General features: G+C 40.1%; 1 protein-coding gene across 14 annotated transcripts in view; it reads left to right on the top strand.

The window, feature by feature from the left end:
* Positions 1 to 1,900: 1,900 nt before the first annotated feature.
* STAU2 (staufen double-stranded RNA binding protein 2) overlaps positions 1,901 to 16,285 on the top strand; it is a 309,584-nt gene continuing 295,199 nt past the window's right edge. For 4 of the 14 annotated variants that reach the window (XM_058699855.1, XM_058699854.1, XM_058699858.1 and 1 more), the window contains exon 1: positions 2,557 to 2,683. Coding sequence is in view for 6 of the 14 variants with exons in the window: in XM_058699864.1 (XP_058555847.1) it covers positions 1,966 to 2,019 (54 nt within the window). In the remaining 8 variants the exon portion in view is untranslated. Of the gene's footprint in view, positions 2,020 to 2,548; positions 2,684 to 3,226; positions 3,358 to 8,328; positions 8,399 to 9,821; positions 9,888 to 12,368; positions 12,426 to 16,285 lie in introns of those variants that run through there. The other 10 variants (XM_058699860.1, XM_058699857.1, XM_058699869.1 and 7 more) reach the window with 9 other exon arrangements.

Below are 16,285 nucleotides of genomic sequence, written 5' to 3'. Positions count from 1 at the left end.
TAGATTGTTTTGAGCTGAAGACAAGACCAGCAGACCAAGAAAAGCTTTATCTCTCTCTTTACTACCCCAAAGAATTTAGATAGGGGGTCTGGCGCAGAGAGCGAGCGAGCTATTACCAGAGATATCGTTTATCTGAGTGACCTATCTGTATGGCAGGGCAAACATCTAATTACAAAACATCTGCTCTTATCATCCTCTGAATCACCCTCCTCCCATTTGAAGCTCAATACTCCTCTCCCATTCCTTAGCTTAGGATGGCATATAAACCTCAATTGTCTGATTTGTCCTTGGGTCTCATGTGCTTATAGGGTTCCCATAGGTATATGCTGTTAATGTATTTCCTGTTAATCTGCTTTATATCAATTTACCATCCAAAGAACCTAGCAGGATAGAGGAAAATATGTCCTCCTCAACAGAGTAGTAAAAATTCAATCTATTTGGGGTACAAATGTAACACGCCCATGGTTTCCTAATTAGCAAGTGGATAACCAAAGACTTAAAATTGGTTAGAAGAAAAAGTTACAGTGGAGATACAGTTTTCAGTTAACTTCAATTATCTAAATTAAAGGGGATGAAATTTCTGACCACTCTAGAGTCATTTGCCAAAGCATAAACTCATCCATTAATCCAAATGCATTTACTTCCACTCTCTTGCTGTTGGATGCTGGGGTTACCAGAGCCTGCCCTGAAAAGATGCACTGTCTGGTGAGGAGAGATGGGCTCAAAACAATTGAATAAACCAACAATGTCAGAGAAGAGAGAGTCAGGAGACAGCCCTGGCCCACTCAGAGGAGTCAGAGAATGCCTCTCAAGGAGCTGATTTTGGAATTATTTGAAGGATGATTTTCTTCATCAGGTGAGGGGAGATGGACTCAGGGGAGAAGCAAGAGCCTATGGAAAGGCCAGGAAGTGACAGACTCCTCAGGAGAACTGCTTGTAGGAAGGGCATGTATTCATTCAAACAAGTATTTAAATGTTGACTAGATGCTAAGTTTGAGTAGCTTGAAGTCACTAATCAAGGACTAGTGCAAATTTAGGGAGGGTAAACATGTTAAGTGTGAAGGAATTGGCAGAAGGGAAGAGGGGAAGGAGTTTAAGAAAGAGTTCTAAAAGGAAAATGTAGCAGGAGCTACTATCTTACCACATGCCAGGCCCAGTTTAAAAGGCTTTATATATAATCATATTTAAATACATATTATCATATGTAATCTCCTGAACAAAAGCATAAACGGACTCATTGAAAAGCAACATTCTCCTAGCCCAGTTAGCAAGTGGATAAGGAGGCTTGCTTATCTAATTCTGGTGCCCTTGGCTTAACCACTAACTAGACTATTATTGTCTCCCCAGTTGTAGATAGAACTGTCAGTTTTAGGTGATGACTAAAATCACAGGCTGGGTAAACATTTTCCAGGTGGAGATTGATACTGGGAAGGAACCCTGGGAATAATAATGCAAATGGGGAAGTTTGTGAAAACACAGTAATAATTCTATTTCTAGACTTATTTTTTTGCCAGATTATTTTTGGTGCCATTTACTAAATGAAGGGTTGAATTTCACTGGGTTTAGCCGGGTTGAAGTCGTCTAGACATCTGTAACCCACATCAAAACCAGGACGAATCAAGAAGTAACTCGAGTTTTCTGGCACTCTTGCCTCAATCATCTAGGATCTAGGGCACTGTTCTAAGATGGTCCTCATTTTTGGTTCCAAGGATTTTTTCATGTGACCAAATACGGTTTCTTGGGTTTTTGTTTGTTTGTTTCTTTTTTGTTTTCTTGGTGGAGGAGGCTCTTTGGCTAAGCTGCCGATCTTGGACAGCAGGTGATTACTAATCACTAGTGTTTTCTGGGCGAGACAGTTGCACTAACCCCCTCCCCTCCTCCCCCGCCCCCCTCCTCCCAGCGTCTGGAAAGGTGCAGGATCTGCTAAACCGTGCATCGCACAGCGGCGGCCGGAGCAGACGCGGGATGGTCGCGTGTCCCCAGCAGAACAGAGGGGGGCAGCCAGAGAGCCTGGGAAAGGTAAGGGCAGAGAATCCGGGCGCGTATGGGCGTCTAGGAAGAGCAGAAGGTCAACTGGGCGGGGGAGGCAGTTGCTGAGTGCAGGTGTGGAAGGGGCTGCCTCAGGCCCACCCTTTGCAGCCGAGCGGGCGGGGAGCCAGGCCTGGGAGCCGAGCGGGGAACAGGGAGACTGCGGACTGGGCGCGCTCCCCAATCACTCTCTCCCCCTCGTTCCCAAGGCCTCAGGGAACGGCCCTCGCCCGGAGGCCCAGCCTGCAGGCGCCAGCACTGCAGCGCCAGCCGCGGCCGCTACTGCGGGGGGCCGGACCGCCGCCAGGGGGCGGGAGCAGCGCCGCGAACAATGGCCGCGCTCGGCCGCGGGCCGACTGGAGGAGGAATGGAGCTAGGGCCGGAGCCGGGCGCGCGGCCCGGGTCCGCGGAGGGCCGGGGGCGCGCGCGCGCGCGACGGGCTGGCAGGGACGCGGGAGCGGCTGCGCAGGCGGGGGCGCGCGGCGCGGGCCCGGGAGGGCGCGGCGGGAGCGCTAGGAAGGCGGGCGGAGGCGGGGGGCGGGGAGCCGGAGGGGTGGAAGCCGGCGGCGGCGGCGGCGGCGGCGGCCGAGCGGGGTCAGTTCTCTGTAGTGCTTGCCAATGTTGGAGCCGTCTGCAAAGTGTCCCTGGCAAGAAGGTAAATACCCTCGTTGGGGGCGTCCGGGAGGCCCCGACTTCCGCCCCGCTGGCGGAGGAGACAGAGGGCGCTGGGGAGCCTTGCAGGTCCTCGGCGCGCGGCGAACCCCGAGAAGAGCGGCCCCTTGGCGGCCTCCCCTCCCCCGCGCCTTCCCTCCCTCCTCGGGATCTCTCTAGGCGGGAGGGGGGAGGGGAGGAGGACCGTGGGGGTGCGGAGGAGCCGGGGAAGAGGCGAATGAATTGGGGGGGGGGGGCGTGTGTGGAGGGGTGGGACGACACAGGTGTCCGGAGGGGAGGAGCCGGGAGGAAGGCTAGGAGGCCGGCATAAATGGAGTGCCCGGGTTGGGGGTGGGGTGGGGGAGGCAGGCGCCCGACGGAGGGCGCAGAAAGATGGGGTCTAAGGGGCCCGGGTGGGAACAGTCTGAAGAGAGGACGGTGGGTGAAGCGGCGGTGTGGGAGGGAGGGAGGGAGGGGGAGGGCCCGAGGGTGGGTCCCTGCGGAGGGGAAGGGAAGGGAGGGGAGGAGAGATGGAGCGAGGCCCTAGGAGGGTCTGCGGGGAATGGCCCCGGGGGCGCGGGAGGAGCGGCGGGCCCGGGGCGCGCCTTGGGGTGGTGCTGGTGGCTATTTCTGTATAATGGGCAAGTGGTGAAGACGTAACACGCCGAAATGGGGAAGGTAGGTGGGGCCGAGGGGGCAAAATATATCCTATGACAGGCAAGTTCTGATGTGGCTCGTAAGAACTACTACCGTGAGGACTCGGCTTAAAGGGGTAGTTGGCAGTTAGTGACCTTGCCGAGGTGAAGGGAATTGGGCGGAGAGACAAAGATCAGTTACAGAATCCACTGTGTGAGGGCAGAGCCTCCAGTCCCTCCCGGGGAGAGCCGGGGATTGTGATGAGGGGGGTGTTCCGCAGAGGCAATCGAGGAGACGCTGAACTGGGATTCTTAGGGAGGGGGGTGGGGATAATGGCCTCGGGGTTCTGGAAGTCCCTGGAAATACGTGCAGGATTTTGCATTTGTGAATAATTTTCTTTGGAAAGGGTCCATACTCTGCGTGACCCGCCGCTCCCCACACCCCCAAAAGGTTAAGAACTCCTGGGGTAGGGATGGACCGTTCAATTAAGGGAATGTACTAAAGGATTCTGAAGTGGGCGGTTCCAGCTGAAACGATAGAGATGATCCTTTAAAGGTATTTCACTGTTAGGTGAAAACCCTTATTTTTAATATTTTGATTTCACAATTTTGGTGAACTTTTGCTGAACATTACTTCTCTTCTGATGCATCCTTACATTTTAGGAAACCATGGCGAACACTTGAATTCAAAATTATGATGGGCAGGCAGGATAATAGTAACCTTGTAGGAGAAAAGATTGCAACGTTTCTCCAGGAGGGCATTTCTTTCCTAGTCCTTTCTAAAGATGATTCAAATATATTGTTGTGAATTGAGCTGCAGTGGAAAAAAAAAATTAGTTAATAAAACAATCAAAACCCAGACATCCTGTATCTCAGTTGTTTTGTAATATGGCAAGTGTTTCACTTTTCAGTTTGTCTATATTTTACTGCAAACCAGAGATCTCATATATCACTTGAATTGTAGATTTGCTGCGTTTTGCAGCAGGCCTGTATTAAATTTGTGAGGCATTTATACCAAACTGTGGGGTGTGTATGCTGTTTTTTTTTTTTCCTGCTATGATTTCAACTCAAGTCACCATTGCCACATGTCATTACATAGCAGTGTAGTTTGAAATTTATTTGAAAGTGATCGTTAGCTGGAAGGATATAGTGCATATTTCCTAACAAATTACTGAATTTTTCCTCAGAAATCCGTTTTGTATCTGTAAAAATGTTGCAGCATAATCAGAATATGTATTGTTAACTACAGATGGAATGCCATGTAATTTTTAAGTTTTAACTTTTTATTTGGAAATAATTTCAAGCTTATAGAAAAGTAGGAAGGATAATAATAATACAAAGAATACTCATGTAACCTTTACTCAGATTTACCTGTTACCATTTTATTCACTTATCACTAGATCTGGGTCTGTCATGTGTACATAATATTTTTTTCCTGAATCATTTGAGGGTAAGTTACGTCATGACTCTTTATTCCTAATCGGCATGGAAAACCATATAAATTTTATATTTTAGATTATTTGGCTTGCCTGGATGAAGTTCTAGGAAAGAGTGGCTTGGTTTGGCTTTCAACAAAGAATATTAAAAATATCTAAGATGATCAAACTTTTCAGTGTGTAAACAATACAGAAAGTGAGGCTGAATGGTTTTCCTGTTTTAGGATCAGATTCTGAAAGATATAATTGGCCAGTACTTTGGGATTTTTTCTTTGTAGCTAACCTCTTTACTATCACTCCCTCCTTTTGTTCACTTTGAGTTCTGGGTATCTGATAATTGATGTGTACAGATCATAATAAAGAGAAAAACCTAGATATTGTAAAATTGAATTGGGTTAATATTAGACTGAATAGTTGGAGGCATGCACAGTATGATCAAATTATGTGTATATATATTTGTGCCTCTTTTAGGTACTCAAGGAAATATTAGATGAGTGTCTAGAATCCATAAGAATTACAATTTATAATTGATTTTAAATAAATCACCAAAGTTCCAAAGGAACCTTGCCATTATGTTGTCCTAGAGATCAAGACCTTTGTGACAGGAAAAATTTTAAGAGGTGAAGTCTTTATTTATAAATTTAATGTATAATAAAGAGATGAGGACTTCAAACCAGACCATACTAGGTTTTAATCCTAGCAGTGGACTGTGGGATGTAATACAACTTCTAGAAAAGCGGAGATAACCTCTATATCCCGGGGTGATGAAGATTAAATGAATTAATATAAAAATGGCAAAATATAACTTGTGGTATATAACATTAGTGTCTGATAAATGTTAGTTTTCTTTCTTGGTTGGTGGTGAGATTTCTATATACTTAGAATCTTTCACAGGCTCTTAAGAGATAGTAAAGTTTATATTAAATTATTTTGCTTTTCTTACATAAAAGTTTTTTTGGATGCCTACTTTGAAAAAGAAGTGAAAGTTAAGAAAAAACATTTTTTAATGCTTTTTAAGGACCCTGTGAAGTTTTTAGAGTAAGAAGCTTTTGAGCTGATAGTTTTAGGGTAGTTTGGAGCCTAAGAATGGTATAATAATTGTTTTTGCTTTTCATACTGTCCAATAAGACATTTATGTGAGGATTGCCTATCAATTGTGGGATGGTGCTGCTATAACAATTTGTAGAGAAATTAATTTAATAACGCTATTTTATGAAGCAATATTTAATTATTGGAGATTTTATAGATTTAATTTTGTACAGCTTTCAATTTATCACATGGGTAAAATCTGATAATAAAAGCAGCAAGTTATATCAGCAATACATTTCACATACATGTTGGACTTCCAATTCTTCATGAGCAGCAAATCTTCTACAGTTAGTTGCCCTCTCTCCATAAATTGCTCTGCCTGTTTTCATTTAGTAGCTTGGAATCTGGAACTGCATGTCCTAATGTGCCTGACTGGATAACACTGTCGGGCATTTTTGGGACATGTGAATAGGTTTCTCTAAAAGTACTTAGCTGTAATTGGAATGAACTGCAGCTGGAAACTTTTTGATAGTGGATGGAGAAGTGGATTTTATGAAATCATAGGGAGTATAAAACTGCTCTACATTTTATTGATATTTTATCGAATTGTTTTAAATGTAGGACAGTAGAGCAGGCATGTCTGTAAAGAAGGAATGAAGTGTCAAAGACATGTCCCTGTGGGCATTCCGAATTGTCCATAGTATGGTTGTGAATTACAATTTATATATTGATGTAAATGTAATATAACTTGGTAAAAAAAGTATAAGTTCAGAATATTAATCAGTTACATCATGGAGTGCTATTATAGACCTATTAGTTTCATGTTTTAATTTATACAAATCTTTATAATTGTGAAGGAGATGCTTACAGAATACTTAAAATTTTATGGTCAATTTTAAGCAGTTTTGTTTTTTCTTACAACTACCCTTTGTATCAGAAGATTAGAACTTTAAAAAATGTAACCTTATATCTTATTGTGAATACTTCTTGGAATCCGCCCACTACTGTTACAAACTCTAATATTGAAGAGCACCCCTATATTTACTGTAGCATTATTTACATTAGCCAAATTATGGAAGCAATCTAAGTGTCCATTGATAGATGAATAGATAAAGAAGATGGGGTGTACACACACACACACAATGGAATATTTTTCAACCATAAAAAAGAATGCCATCTTGCCTTTTGCAACAACATGGATGGATCTAGAAAATATAATGCTAAGTGAAATAAGCCAGTCAGAGAAAGACAAATACCATATGATTTCAGTTTGATGTGGAGTTTAAGAAACAAAACAAGGGAACAAAGGAAGGGGAGGAAAAAAAAGAGACAAACCAAAAAACAAGACTTTTAACTATAGAGAACAAACTGATGGTTACCAGAGGGGAGGTGGGTGGGGGGGGGGGGGGGAGGGGTGTGGGAGGGGTGGGGAAGGTGCAATAGTTGAAGGAGATTAAGAGTACACTTATCTTGATAAATACTGGGTACTGTATAGAATTATTGAATTATTATATTGTACATCTGAAACTAATATAATATTGTATGTTAACTATGCTGGAATTAAAAAAAATAACAAACTCTAATACTGAAGAAACACATATAGGTCTATAGATAAGCATTTGTAACTTTTAGAGGCTTACATGAGATAAAAACAAAATAGGATTTCTCAAATTTGGCAAGTGTTGAATTCTAGAAAGTAGGGGACACTAAATCACTGAGATGCTTTTAGTGGCTTTTTCACATTTTAACTTCCAAATGAATTATTTTCAGTTAAAAAAATGAAAATTGGTTGGGGCTGTATTTTTAGTTATACCTAGTGTATTTTAATACCATTTGACTACTGAGGCACTTTTTAGTGATCTCTTTTTTTTGAACAAAATGTAAATGTTTACGTTTCATAATTTATCATTTTCAAGTTCTAATGTAATTCATTTACTCATGTTAAACAGGGAATTATTTTTTTGGTTTATCTAGGTATGTTAATTAATACCTAAATCACCATAGGAGTATAGAATTTTAGAGTTGAATGGGATTGTCTTATTTATTGTTGCATAACAAATTACCCTGGGAAGTAAGGGCTTAAAACAACAAACATTTATTACTCAGTTTCTGTGGGTTAAAAATCTGGGTGCAGCCTATCTGGTACTTGTGGCTCAAGGCCTCTTAGAGGTTGCAGACAAGCTATCCCTGGAGCTGTGGTCTCATCTGAGAGAGTGACTGGGGGAAGAGCTGCTTCCAAGCTCATTCATGTAGCGCTTGGCAAGATTCAGTTGGCTTGGGAGGTATTGGACTGAAGGCCTCCATTTCTTTTGGGTTGTTGGCCAGAGGCCTGTCTCAATTCTTTGCCATCTGGGCCTGTCAAAGGGCAGCTCACAATATGGCAGTTAGTTTGCTTCAGAGCAGAGAGGTGAGAGAACAAGAGCAGGTGACACCCAAGGTGGAAATTGTGATCTTTTTTGTAATCCAGTCTTGTGAGCAGGATCTTATTTCTGTTGTATTTTATTTGTTAGAGGCTGCCTACCACAGTGACTTTAGTTTACTTTTTACAGATTTAAAAAAGAAAGAAAGAAAGAAAAAGAACTCGAAAGACACACAAAGTAGTTTGCCAAAGCTCAAAAGGTAATCTCCTGAAGAGCTTGGAATAATATTCACATTCAGTGATCCTCAGCCGTTGTGCTGTTTCTACAACATATGATTTTTTTCTGAAAATATAAAAATTGTTGCAGATGCTGAGGTCACTATTATAACATATGTATATTGAAAACTTTCAAATTCATTTTGAATTGACCTCAGTTTGTCATCTTGAGAAAATGGTAGCTGTATATATACACACACACGGTATACATAAGAGCATGTATATAAGAACCTATGTGTGTGTATATGTATATAGTGTATCTGTGTGTGTGTGTACGTGTATATATCAAGAACCTTTGTTTCTGAGGGAAATTTTAATATTAAAGTTTTACAGCATAAAAGATTCTTACCCAAGTGACTGGATTTAGTGCTTTTGCTCTTTATCAAGACTGTGTTGTTGCTTTTTAGATAAATTTTCTTGAAGGGTAGTGTCTGTACATAATTTGTTTTTCTTATTTTATTTTATTTTATTTTTTTTAGTAGCCTCTATGCCCAATGTGCAGCTTAAACTCACAACCCCTAGATCAGGAATCTCATATTATACTGATTGAGCCAGCCAGGTGCCCCCATAATTTATTTTTTCATGTAAACTTTTTACATTGTAAGATCCCATGATTTGTTTGTTCATAGACTTGGGTGTTCTGCCCTTCTTTGGTATCTATTTTTAAATTAAGTTTAGAAGAGATTTGCCACATGCAAAGAAATATAATTGTAGCAGGGAGGTCAGACCCAGAAGGAAACAAACCCAAATGTAACAATGGGATATGTCAGGACAGTGATTTTTTTTTTTCCTGAAAATTTTATGTGAAATTTTATTGTGCATGCTGTTTTTATAGTGATGATAAACAAAACCACAAACAGAAAAAAAAATCCAGCTAGGTTATCTTACTTTGTACTCTTCCATACCACCTAGGAGAGTAAGTGTTGTGTGTTCTTCAGGCTTAATTTGTCTTATAGAGCTTGGAAACAAAGCTGTTTAAAACCTTACTAGAGCAAGGGGAGTGTATATTAAATATTAATCTGAAAATTTCAGATTGTTTTTAATAGCTCCACTTTTGCTGGAATTGTTTTAGAACCAGAAGGGTCATCTTTCAGCCTACCTCTGCACTGTCCACTAGTCACATATGGTTATTTAAATTTAAATTAATGTCAAAAATTTTAAAACATCAAAAATTTACTTTCTTGTTGCATTAGCCACATTTCAAGTGCTTGGTAGCTATATGTGGCTAGTGGCTACTGGATTAGACACTGCAGATATATAAAACATGTTTATCATCATAGAAAGTTCTATGTTGACCTAGATCTGCTCCATTTTATATTTGATTTTGATCAAGGACATGTGTTTAAAGTGCTAATCATTGAGATCACCAACTAAGTTGAACTTTATTTCTTCATTTTCATTTTCCAGTTTTTGGAGCCGTGAGGGATACAGCAGTTTGGTCAATATTGTTTTAACATGCTTCAAATAAATCAGGTGAGTTTGTGTTAAGGCATGTCCTACTTATATGGTGCTTGGGCCATAAATTGTGGAACGTATTAACCCAGCTTTTCTATAGCCATAACCTGGCCACCGCTTTATAGAGCAATTACATCCTATATATTCACCGTAGGAGACTGTGCAGGGCAGGTTGTCTAAGGATCATAGTGACAGTTCTGCAAGTTGTTAACTTATGAGTGTGCAGAGCAGAAGGTGTGTCTGTTCTTTTTGATGTTCCATCCCTCCAAGACTTAGTGTGTTCAGACTGCTTACAATTGTGATCTAGCTTCAGTAGGTGGCAGTTCTGTAGACTGAAAGCATTTCTAGTGACAGATCTTGTGAAGTAGTTATATCAGTGTGTTAAAAAAAAGTTCCTTTTCTAGGGCACTGGAAAAGGCTAGAAGGAAGGCTCTGTTAAATAAACTTTAGCCTATAATGTCTTAGACTCACTGAAAGAAGTATTTTTCTTAGGTCTTGGCATTTCTCCAAGAACTTTATACATTTCATCTTATTCATTCTGAACAAATAGGGCATTGTGTTGGAAGTATAATATTAGGAAATACTTTTATTTCAGATTTGTAAGTCAAGAGAGAAATAATTGGATTGCAAGAAGTAATGAATTTTGTGTGTGTGTGATTTAATGAAGTGGTACATGCCCGCCCCTGCCCTGTCCTGCTCAGCTTGTCTAAGTAATACCCTCCAGTTGTGCATCACACACCATCTCTCAGCCAGTGACTTCTAAGTTTATACTTCGCCTGGATCTCTCTTCCGAGCTCCACACTCATGTAGCAGTTGCCAACCCGATCTCTTAACTTGGGTATCTTTATGCATCTCAGAATTAACATGGGCACAAGAAATGGTCTCAGTGCTTTGATACACCAGACTGAGTTCCTGGGTTGGTTGAGGTCGTTGTGCCAGCAGGAGGAGCTTTGCATAGATTGCCCCTGCCTGGGTCTCTCTTTCTGTCCGATGTGGTTGGCTCACTTGACTCTGAAGCCTAGTATTTGCTCTCATAGCACCCTGCCCTTTTATTTAATGATGTTCTAACATTTGCAGTTCTAGTCAAATATCTAGTTGTTTGCTTAACATCTTTGTTCCTTGTTAGGGACCGTATGCTACATGAAGGTAGCGACTCTGCTGGTTTATTCTTGTATCCCCAGGTCCTAGAATAGTTCTGGTTGGATATGGTTTTTCATGTATTTGCTGAATGAGTGCATGGATGGTGCTGGGGTTGTCACCAAAGCAAGGAACTCTCCATTCTTTTCAAAATAACTGCATAACCGTATCATCACTTTAGGTATCCTGTGCTTGCTTTACACAAATGCCACTAACATATAATTTCTTTCTTATGCAAAGTTATTCTTTGACTTTCACCTTGTACTAGAAAATTTTCTCCTGCAACAAATGTTGCTTTCATCAAAGATGATACCTATGTAGGTTTAAAGGAATCTTAAGCTGTACCATGCTTGGTGCTTTCTGTGCCTTCATAGTTGCTGTCAAATCCCATGGGGTGCATTGATGGAGCTTTATGTGACATGACTCGCAAACTATGTTGTAGGTTTGGGTGGATGCCAAGTGTATGGATACCTGCTATTGTGTGGGTACAATTAGAATAATTTGTTTCATATTCTACCAAAGAAAGGTGGAAATAAACATTCTTTTTATGCCAGTCGTCATAACTGAAAATTATAGATTAGTCCTACTGAAGATTTACTGTTGGTGCTACTGGTCATGTTGAATCAGGCATTATAAACAATTCTAGGCAATGTTCTGCAAGGCCACAAGCAGTTCCCTGTGCTTTGGCGGGAATTGTGCACAGTGCTTGGAGATGCATACGCTGTCCTGGTAACATATGTGTATTTTTAGACTCAACCTCAGGACTCTCTTGCTATCGACTGAGTTTCATCCCCCCAAATGTTCAAGTCTGAGGGGAAAAATTAATCTAATTTGGAATAGAAGTTATAGAGAAGACTTTTTCTTCAGCCAGACTTAAACTTATGAGTGATTTATGTTTTATCATTGTCATGGTGACTGCTTTCCCACTAGAGTGTGAGGTCTCAAGATGACTGTGAAAAGGCATGAAAATGCGATTGAATCTGACACGTTGAAGCAGTTGAGGCTTTCACTGAGTGATTTTCAACACTGTCTTTCAGATTCATACTACATTCTTATTTGAGAGGTCATTTTGTTTGTTGTCTTAAGATGCCTGAGGAGCACTAACAAATTCTTCCATGTGTGTTCCTAGAACTAATTAAAAACAAGGCTATTGAGTTAAGTTATATGATATTTTATTTGATATTAATTCTGCCTGATGTTTTTAGGGATCATGGGACTGTCCCATGTTCCGTTACAGTAGTGGCACTCCTGTCTTTAAATTGTGCTCTAAATGTGTGTTTTCCATGTGCAACCCACGTAGAAAAATTAGGTAGTAGAGATAAAAACAAAACAGTCACAAATAATTCCACTATTCTTTTACAGAGATAATCACTGCTAAGCATTTTGGGGTGTATACTTCTAGATTTTTTTCCTATGCAGGTATGTTTTTATGTGAATATATGTTACTTTAAAAACTGGGATAATATAATAGTCTGAAGTGACTTAATAATTCATAGTTTGGAAGTACTAAATTTGTTTAATCAAACCCTTATTGTTGGACAGATTTTGGTATTATAGTTAGTGTCAGAGTGATTTTTTTCCTTCTTTTTTAACATATAAGTATGTTCCTTTGTCCATTATTTTCTTGTAATTAATTGTTAGAAATGGAAATACTGGTCAAACGAGTATGCAAATTTTAAAGATATTTGATGGATAAATCCCCAAAATACAAAATTATATTTATTAGAATGCCTGTTTTCTTACTTTCTTGACAAATTTTCGATGTTTGCCAATCTGTCTGACAAAAAGTGATATTTTAATTTGCATTTCTATGATTTGCTTCTGTTTGTTTTCTTTTGTGTTCTGTCTTTTGTGAATTGTTTATATGTGTCCACTGGTAACTTTTCCTTTTTATTTATAAATAAAATTACTTGGATTTTAACCCCTTGAGAGTTTTCTGAGCTAGTATTGATAATTATTACTTTATATTTTTCATTCATTTTTCAACAAATAACTAGTGGGAACCAATGTTTCCAGGTACTGTACTAAGTAGGAGTTTGGTGTATTTTGGACCTTTCTCTCTGGTGATTAATTATGAACCCCTAGGGAAGCTGTAGCAAATTTAAATTAAGAAGGCATGTGTGCTATGAAATAATATTTTTCAATGAGTGCCTAAAATAAGGCAAAGTTTTTGGGATTAATTGGTGAGGCAGAATTGACAGGGCATGTATTCCACTGGGTTTAAGGGGAAGTCTGTATTAGGCAGCAGTAGGACTGGGAGAGTCCAGCAGCAGGGTATTAACAGAGGTCTCACTAGTCTGGTGGTTTCTTTGAAAGAGTTTTGCTTGTTTTGGAGTTTTGGAGGAACCTTTAAGTCCTGACTCAAGTAGAATGAGAGGTTAGGCAGGACAGCACAGTATTTCAGTGCCAGAAGAGTGGGAGAGGAAACCAGGTGTTATGTAGGAAGAATAAAGTACCAAGATACACTGCAAAGCATAAAGCCACTGTAGGATTATCCAGAAACGAAGACCTGGAGTTTAAGGGATAATGATGACCTATGTCACAAGTTTGTTGTGAGGAGTAATTAAACTGACAAAGGCAAAATGCTTAGCATTGACCCTGGTACTATTGCTACTGCTACTCGTAATGCCGTTGCTGTCTAGCTCTGGATATTGATGAGAAAGGAGGCAGACATTTAGATTGGTCATTAGAGTTGAGTAGTTGTTTGGGAGAATGAAAAGCACCTCGGACGTTTCTTAAGCCCAGGTCTGCGATAAGTGCTCTCCTCTTTCTTGCCATAGGCATCAAGAACTCTTATTCTTTTCTCTTAAAAGCTGCTTCTACTTAACTCTTAGTTATTTTTTCCCCAAGTCTGGCTATGGAGTAGGATCTACAATCTGCCCATCTCTCTTGAAGCTGTAGGATGCAGTCTATAGTTAGAGGATTAAAAATATAACATAAGGAGTTAAGATGTGTAAGAAGGACTTTGGCTTTCTGCCATGTTGACATAGCAAGATTTTTCCTCTATGTGGCCAGCTTCCAAGATGGGCCCAATGATCCCTGCCTCCTAGTATTTATACCATTGTATAATCCTCTCACATATTGTGTGGCCAATAGAATATGGTGGAAGTAATGGATCATTTCCAAGGACAGGTTATAAAAGACATTGTGGCTTTTGCCTCTTCTCTGTCCCTCTGTGCTGCTCCCCCCCCACCCTTCCTTCCCTTGCTCATTCAGAGTAGTTAGCTGCCATGTTGTGAATAGCTTTATGGAGAGGCCCATGTGGTGAGAAATTGAGGCCTCCTGCCAACAGCTAACAAGGAACTGAGGCCTCTAGCCAACAGTGTGTGACTGAGTCTTCTTGGAAGCAGATCTTCCAGCCCTTGTCAAGTTTCCAGCTGTAAACTACTGGCCCACTGGCATCTTGACTGCCACCTCATGAGATATCCTGAGCCAGAACCACCCAGCTAAGCTGCTTCTTGATTGCCGAACCTCAGAAACTGTGTGAAAAAAATAAATGCTTGTTTTTTAAGGTTCTAAGTTGGGGGTAATTTGTTATGCAGCAATAATATACTCTTCCTCCTTAAACAACTTGAGAACATATAGATATGTAAACAGTGATTTTTAGACATTGGACGACAGGTGGCATCAGACTGTGATCCCTGAGAGAATGGAAACACATGAGGTAAGCCCTTCTTTACACTAGTTTACAGTAGAGCCTGGAGGTTGTTTATATAGGCTCCAGTGCAAGGAGGAGGAACCAAAACAGAGTTCACTTTCATTGAAATTAGGAAACAAAGATAAGTGTTTGGGAAGGCCAGGATGGTTAGAATTGCAGGGCAGAGTGCCAGAGAGAAGATACTTAGGGGGAGAAGGGTAAGTATATAGGTAAGTAAAAAAGTGCATTCAAGCATGAACACATTCTGGAGATCTGCAGAGGGTGCTTGAGTTTTTGGCTGAGTTCTGATCTGTAGATGCATGACAAGACTTATTCAAAGTCAGGGAAAGAATGACTGGAAAGCAGTGAAGAAAACAATTTCCGGAACTCATACAGAGCTGAGAATAGTTTGTGTCTAGACCATCTAGAGTCTAAAGACCTTCTAATACATGAGGCATTGGGAAGAGTCCTCAGAAGGCTTCAAGTGATCCCAAGTTACTTAACTGTGCATCAGAACAAAGTCCAACTCTAGAGAAATACAACACAATTCAGAATCCAACAATGTAAAATTTATGGTTTGCATCATTCAGTCAAAAATTACAATGCTTGCCTCACCTTGAATAAGGAATAGAGCATCTAGACAGATCAGTAAAGAAATAGAGGACTTGAACAACAGTGTAAGCCAGTTAGACCTAATAGACATACACAAAACACCCAGGAATAGCTGGATACATATTTTCTCAAGTGCACATGTGACATTCTCCAGGGATAGTCCATATGTTAGGCCACAAAAAATTCTCAATAGATTTTAAACATTTATGAAACCATAAAAGTATCTTCTTCAGTCACAGTGGAATGAAGCTACAAAATCAATAACAAAGAATACCTGAAAACTCAAAAATATGTAGAAATTAAACAACATACTCATAAATAACCAATAGGTCAAAGAAGAAATCACAGGGGAAATTAGAAAATTATTACCAACAAATGAAAATGGAAACACAGCATACCATAACTTATGAGATGCAGCAAAAGTAGTACTTACAGGGAAATTTATAGCAGTGAATACCTATATTTAAAAAAGAAGAACTGAAACAAATAATCTAATTTCTTACTTTAAGGAAACTAGAAACAGAGGAGCAAATTAAATCCAAAGTGAACCAAAGAAAGAAAATAATAAAGATTAAAGGAAGATAAGTGAAATAGAGAATAGGAAACAATATAGAGAATCAGCAAAACCAAAACCTTTTCTTTGAAAAGATCAACAAAATTAACAAACCTTTACCTAAACCAGACTGATAAAGGGGGAAAAAAAGCAAAGTCACACCTAACTAAAATCAGCAATGAATGTGGGGATGTTGCTCCTGACCTTAAAGAAATAAAGAAGGGTATAAGAGAGTACTATAACAATTAATTGTATTTCAATAGCTTGGGTAATCTACATGAAATGGACAAATTCCTAGAAACACAGATTACCAAAACTAATTTAAGCAATAGAAAATATGACCTATAACAAGTAAATAGATTGAACCAGTAATAGTAATAATAACAAATCCCTTCCAAACACGAAAAGTGTAGGACCAGATGGCATTACTGGTGAATTCTACCAAACATTTAAAGAAGAATTAACACTAATCCTTTC

This window comes from Neofelis nebulosa, chromosome 14 (genome assembly GCF_028018385.1).
Source record: "Neofelis nebulosa isolate mNeoNeb1 chromosome 14, mNeoNeb1.pri, whole genome shotgun sequence".
Taxonomy (NCBI): domain Eukaryota; kingdom Metazoa; phylum Chordata; class Mammalia; order Carnivora; family Felidae; genus Neofelis; species Neofelis nebulosa.
This window is presented reverse-complemented; position numbering and strand designations above follow the sequence as displayed.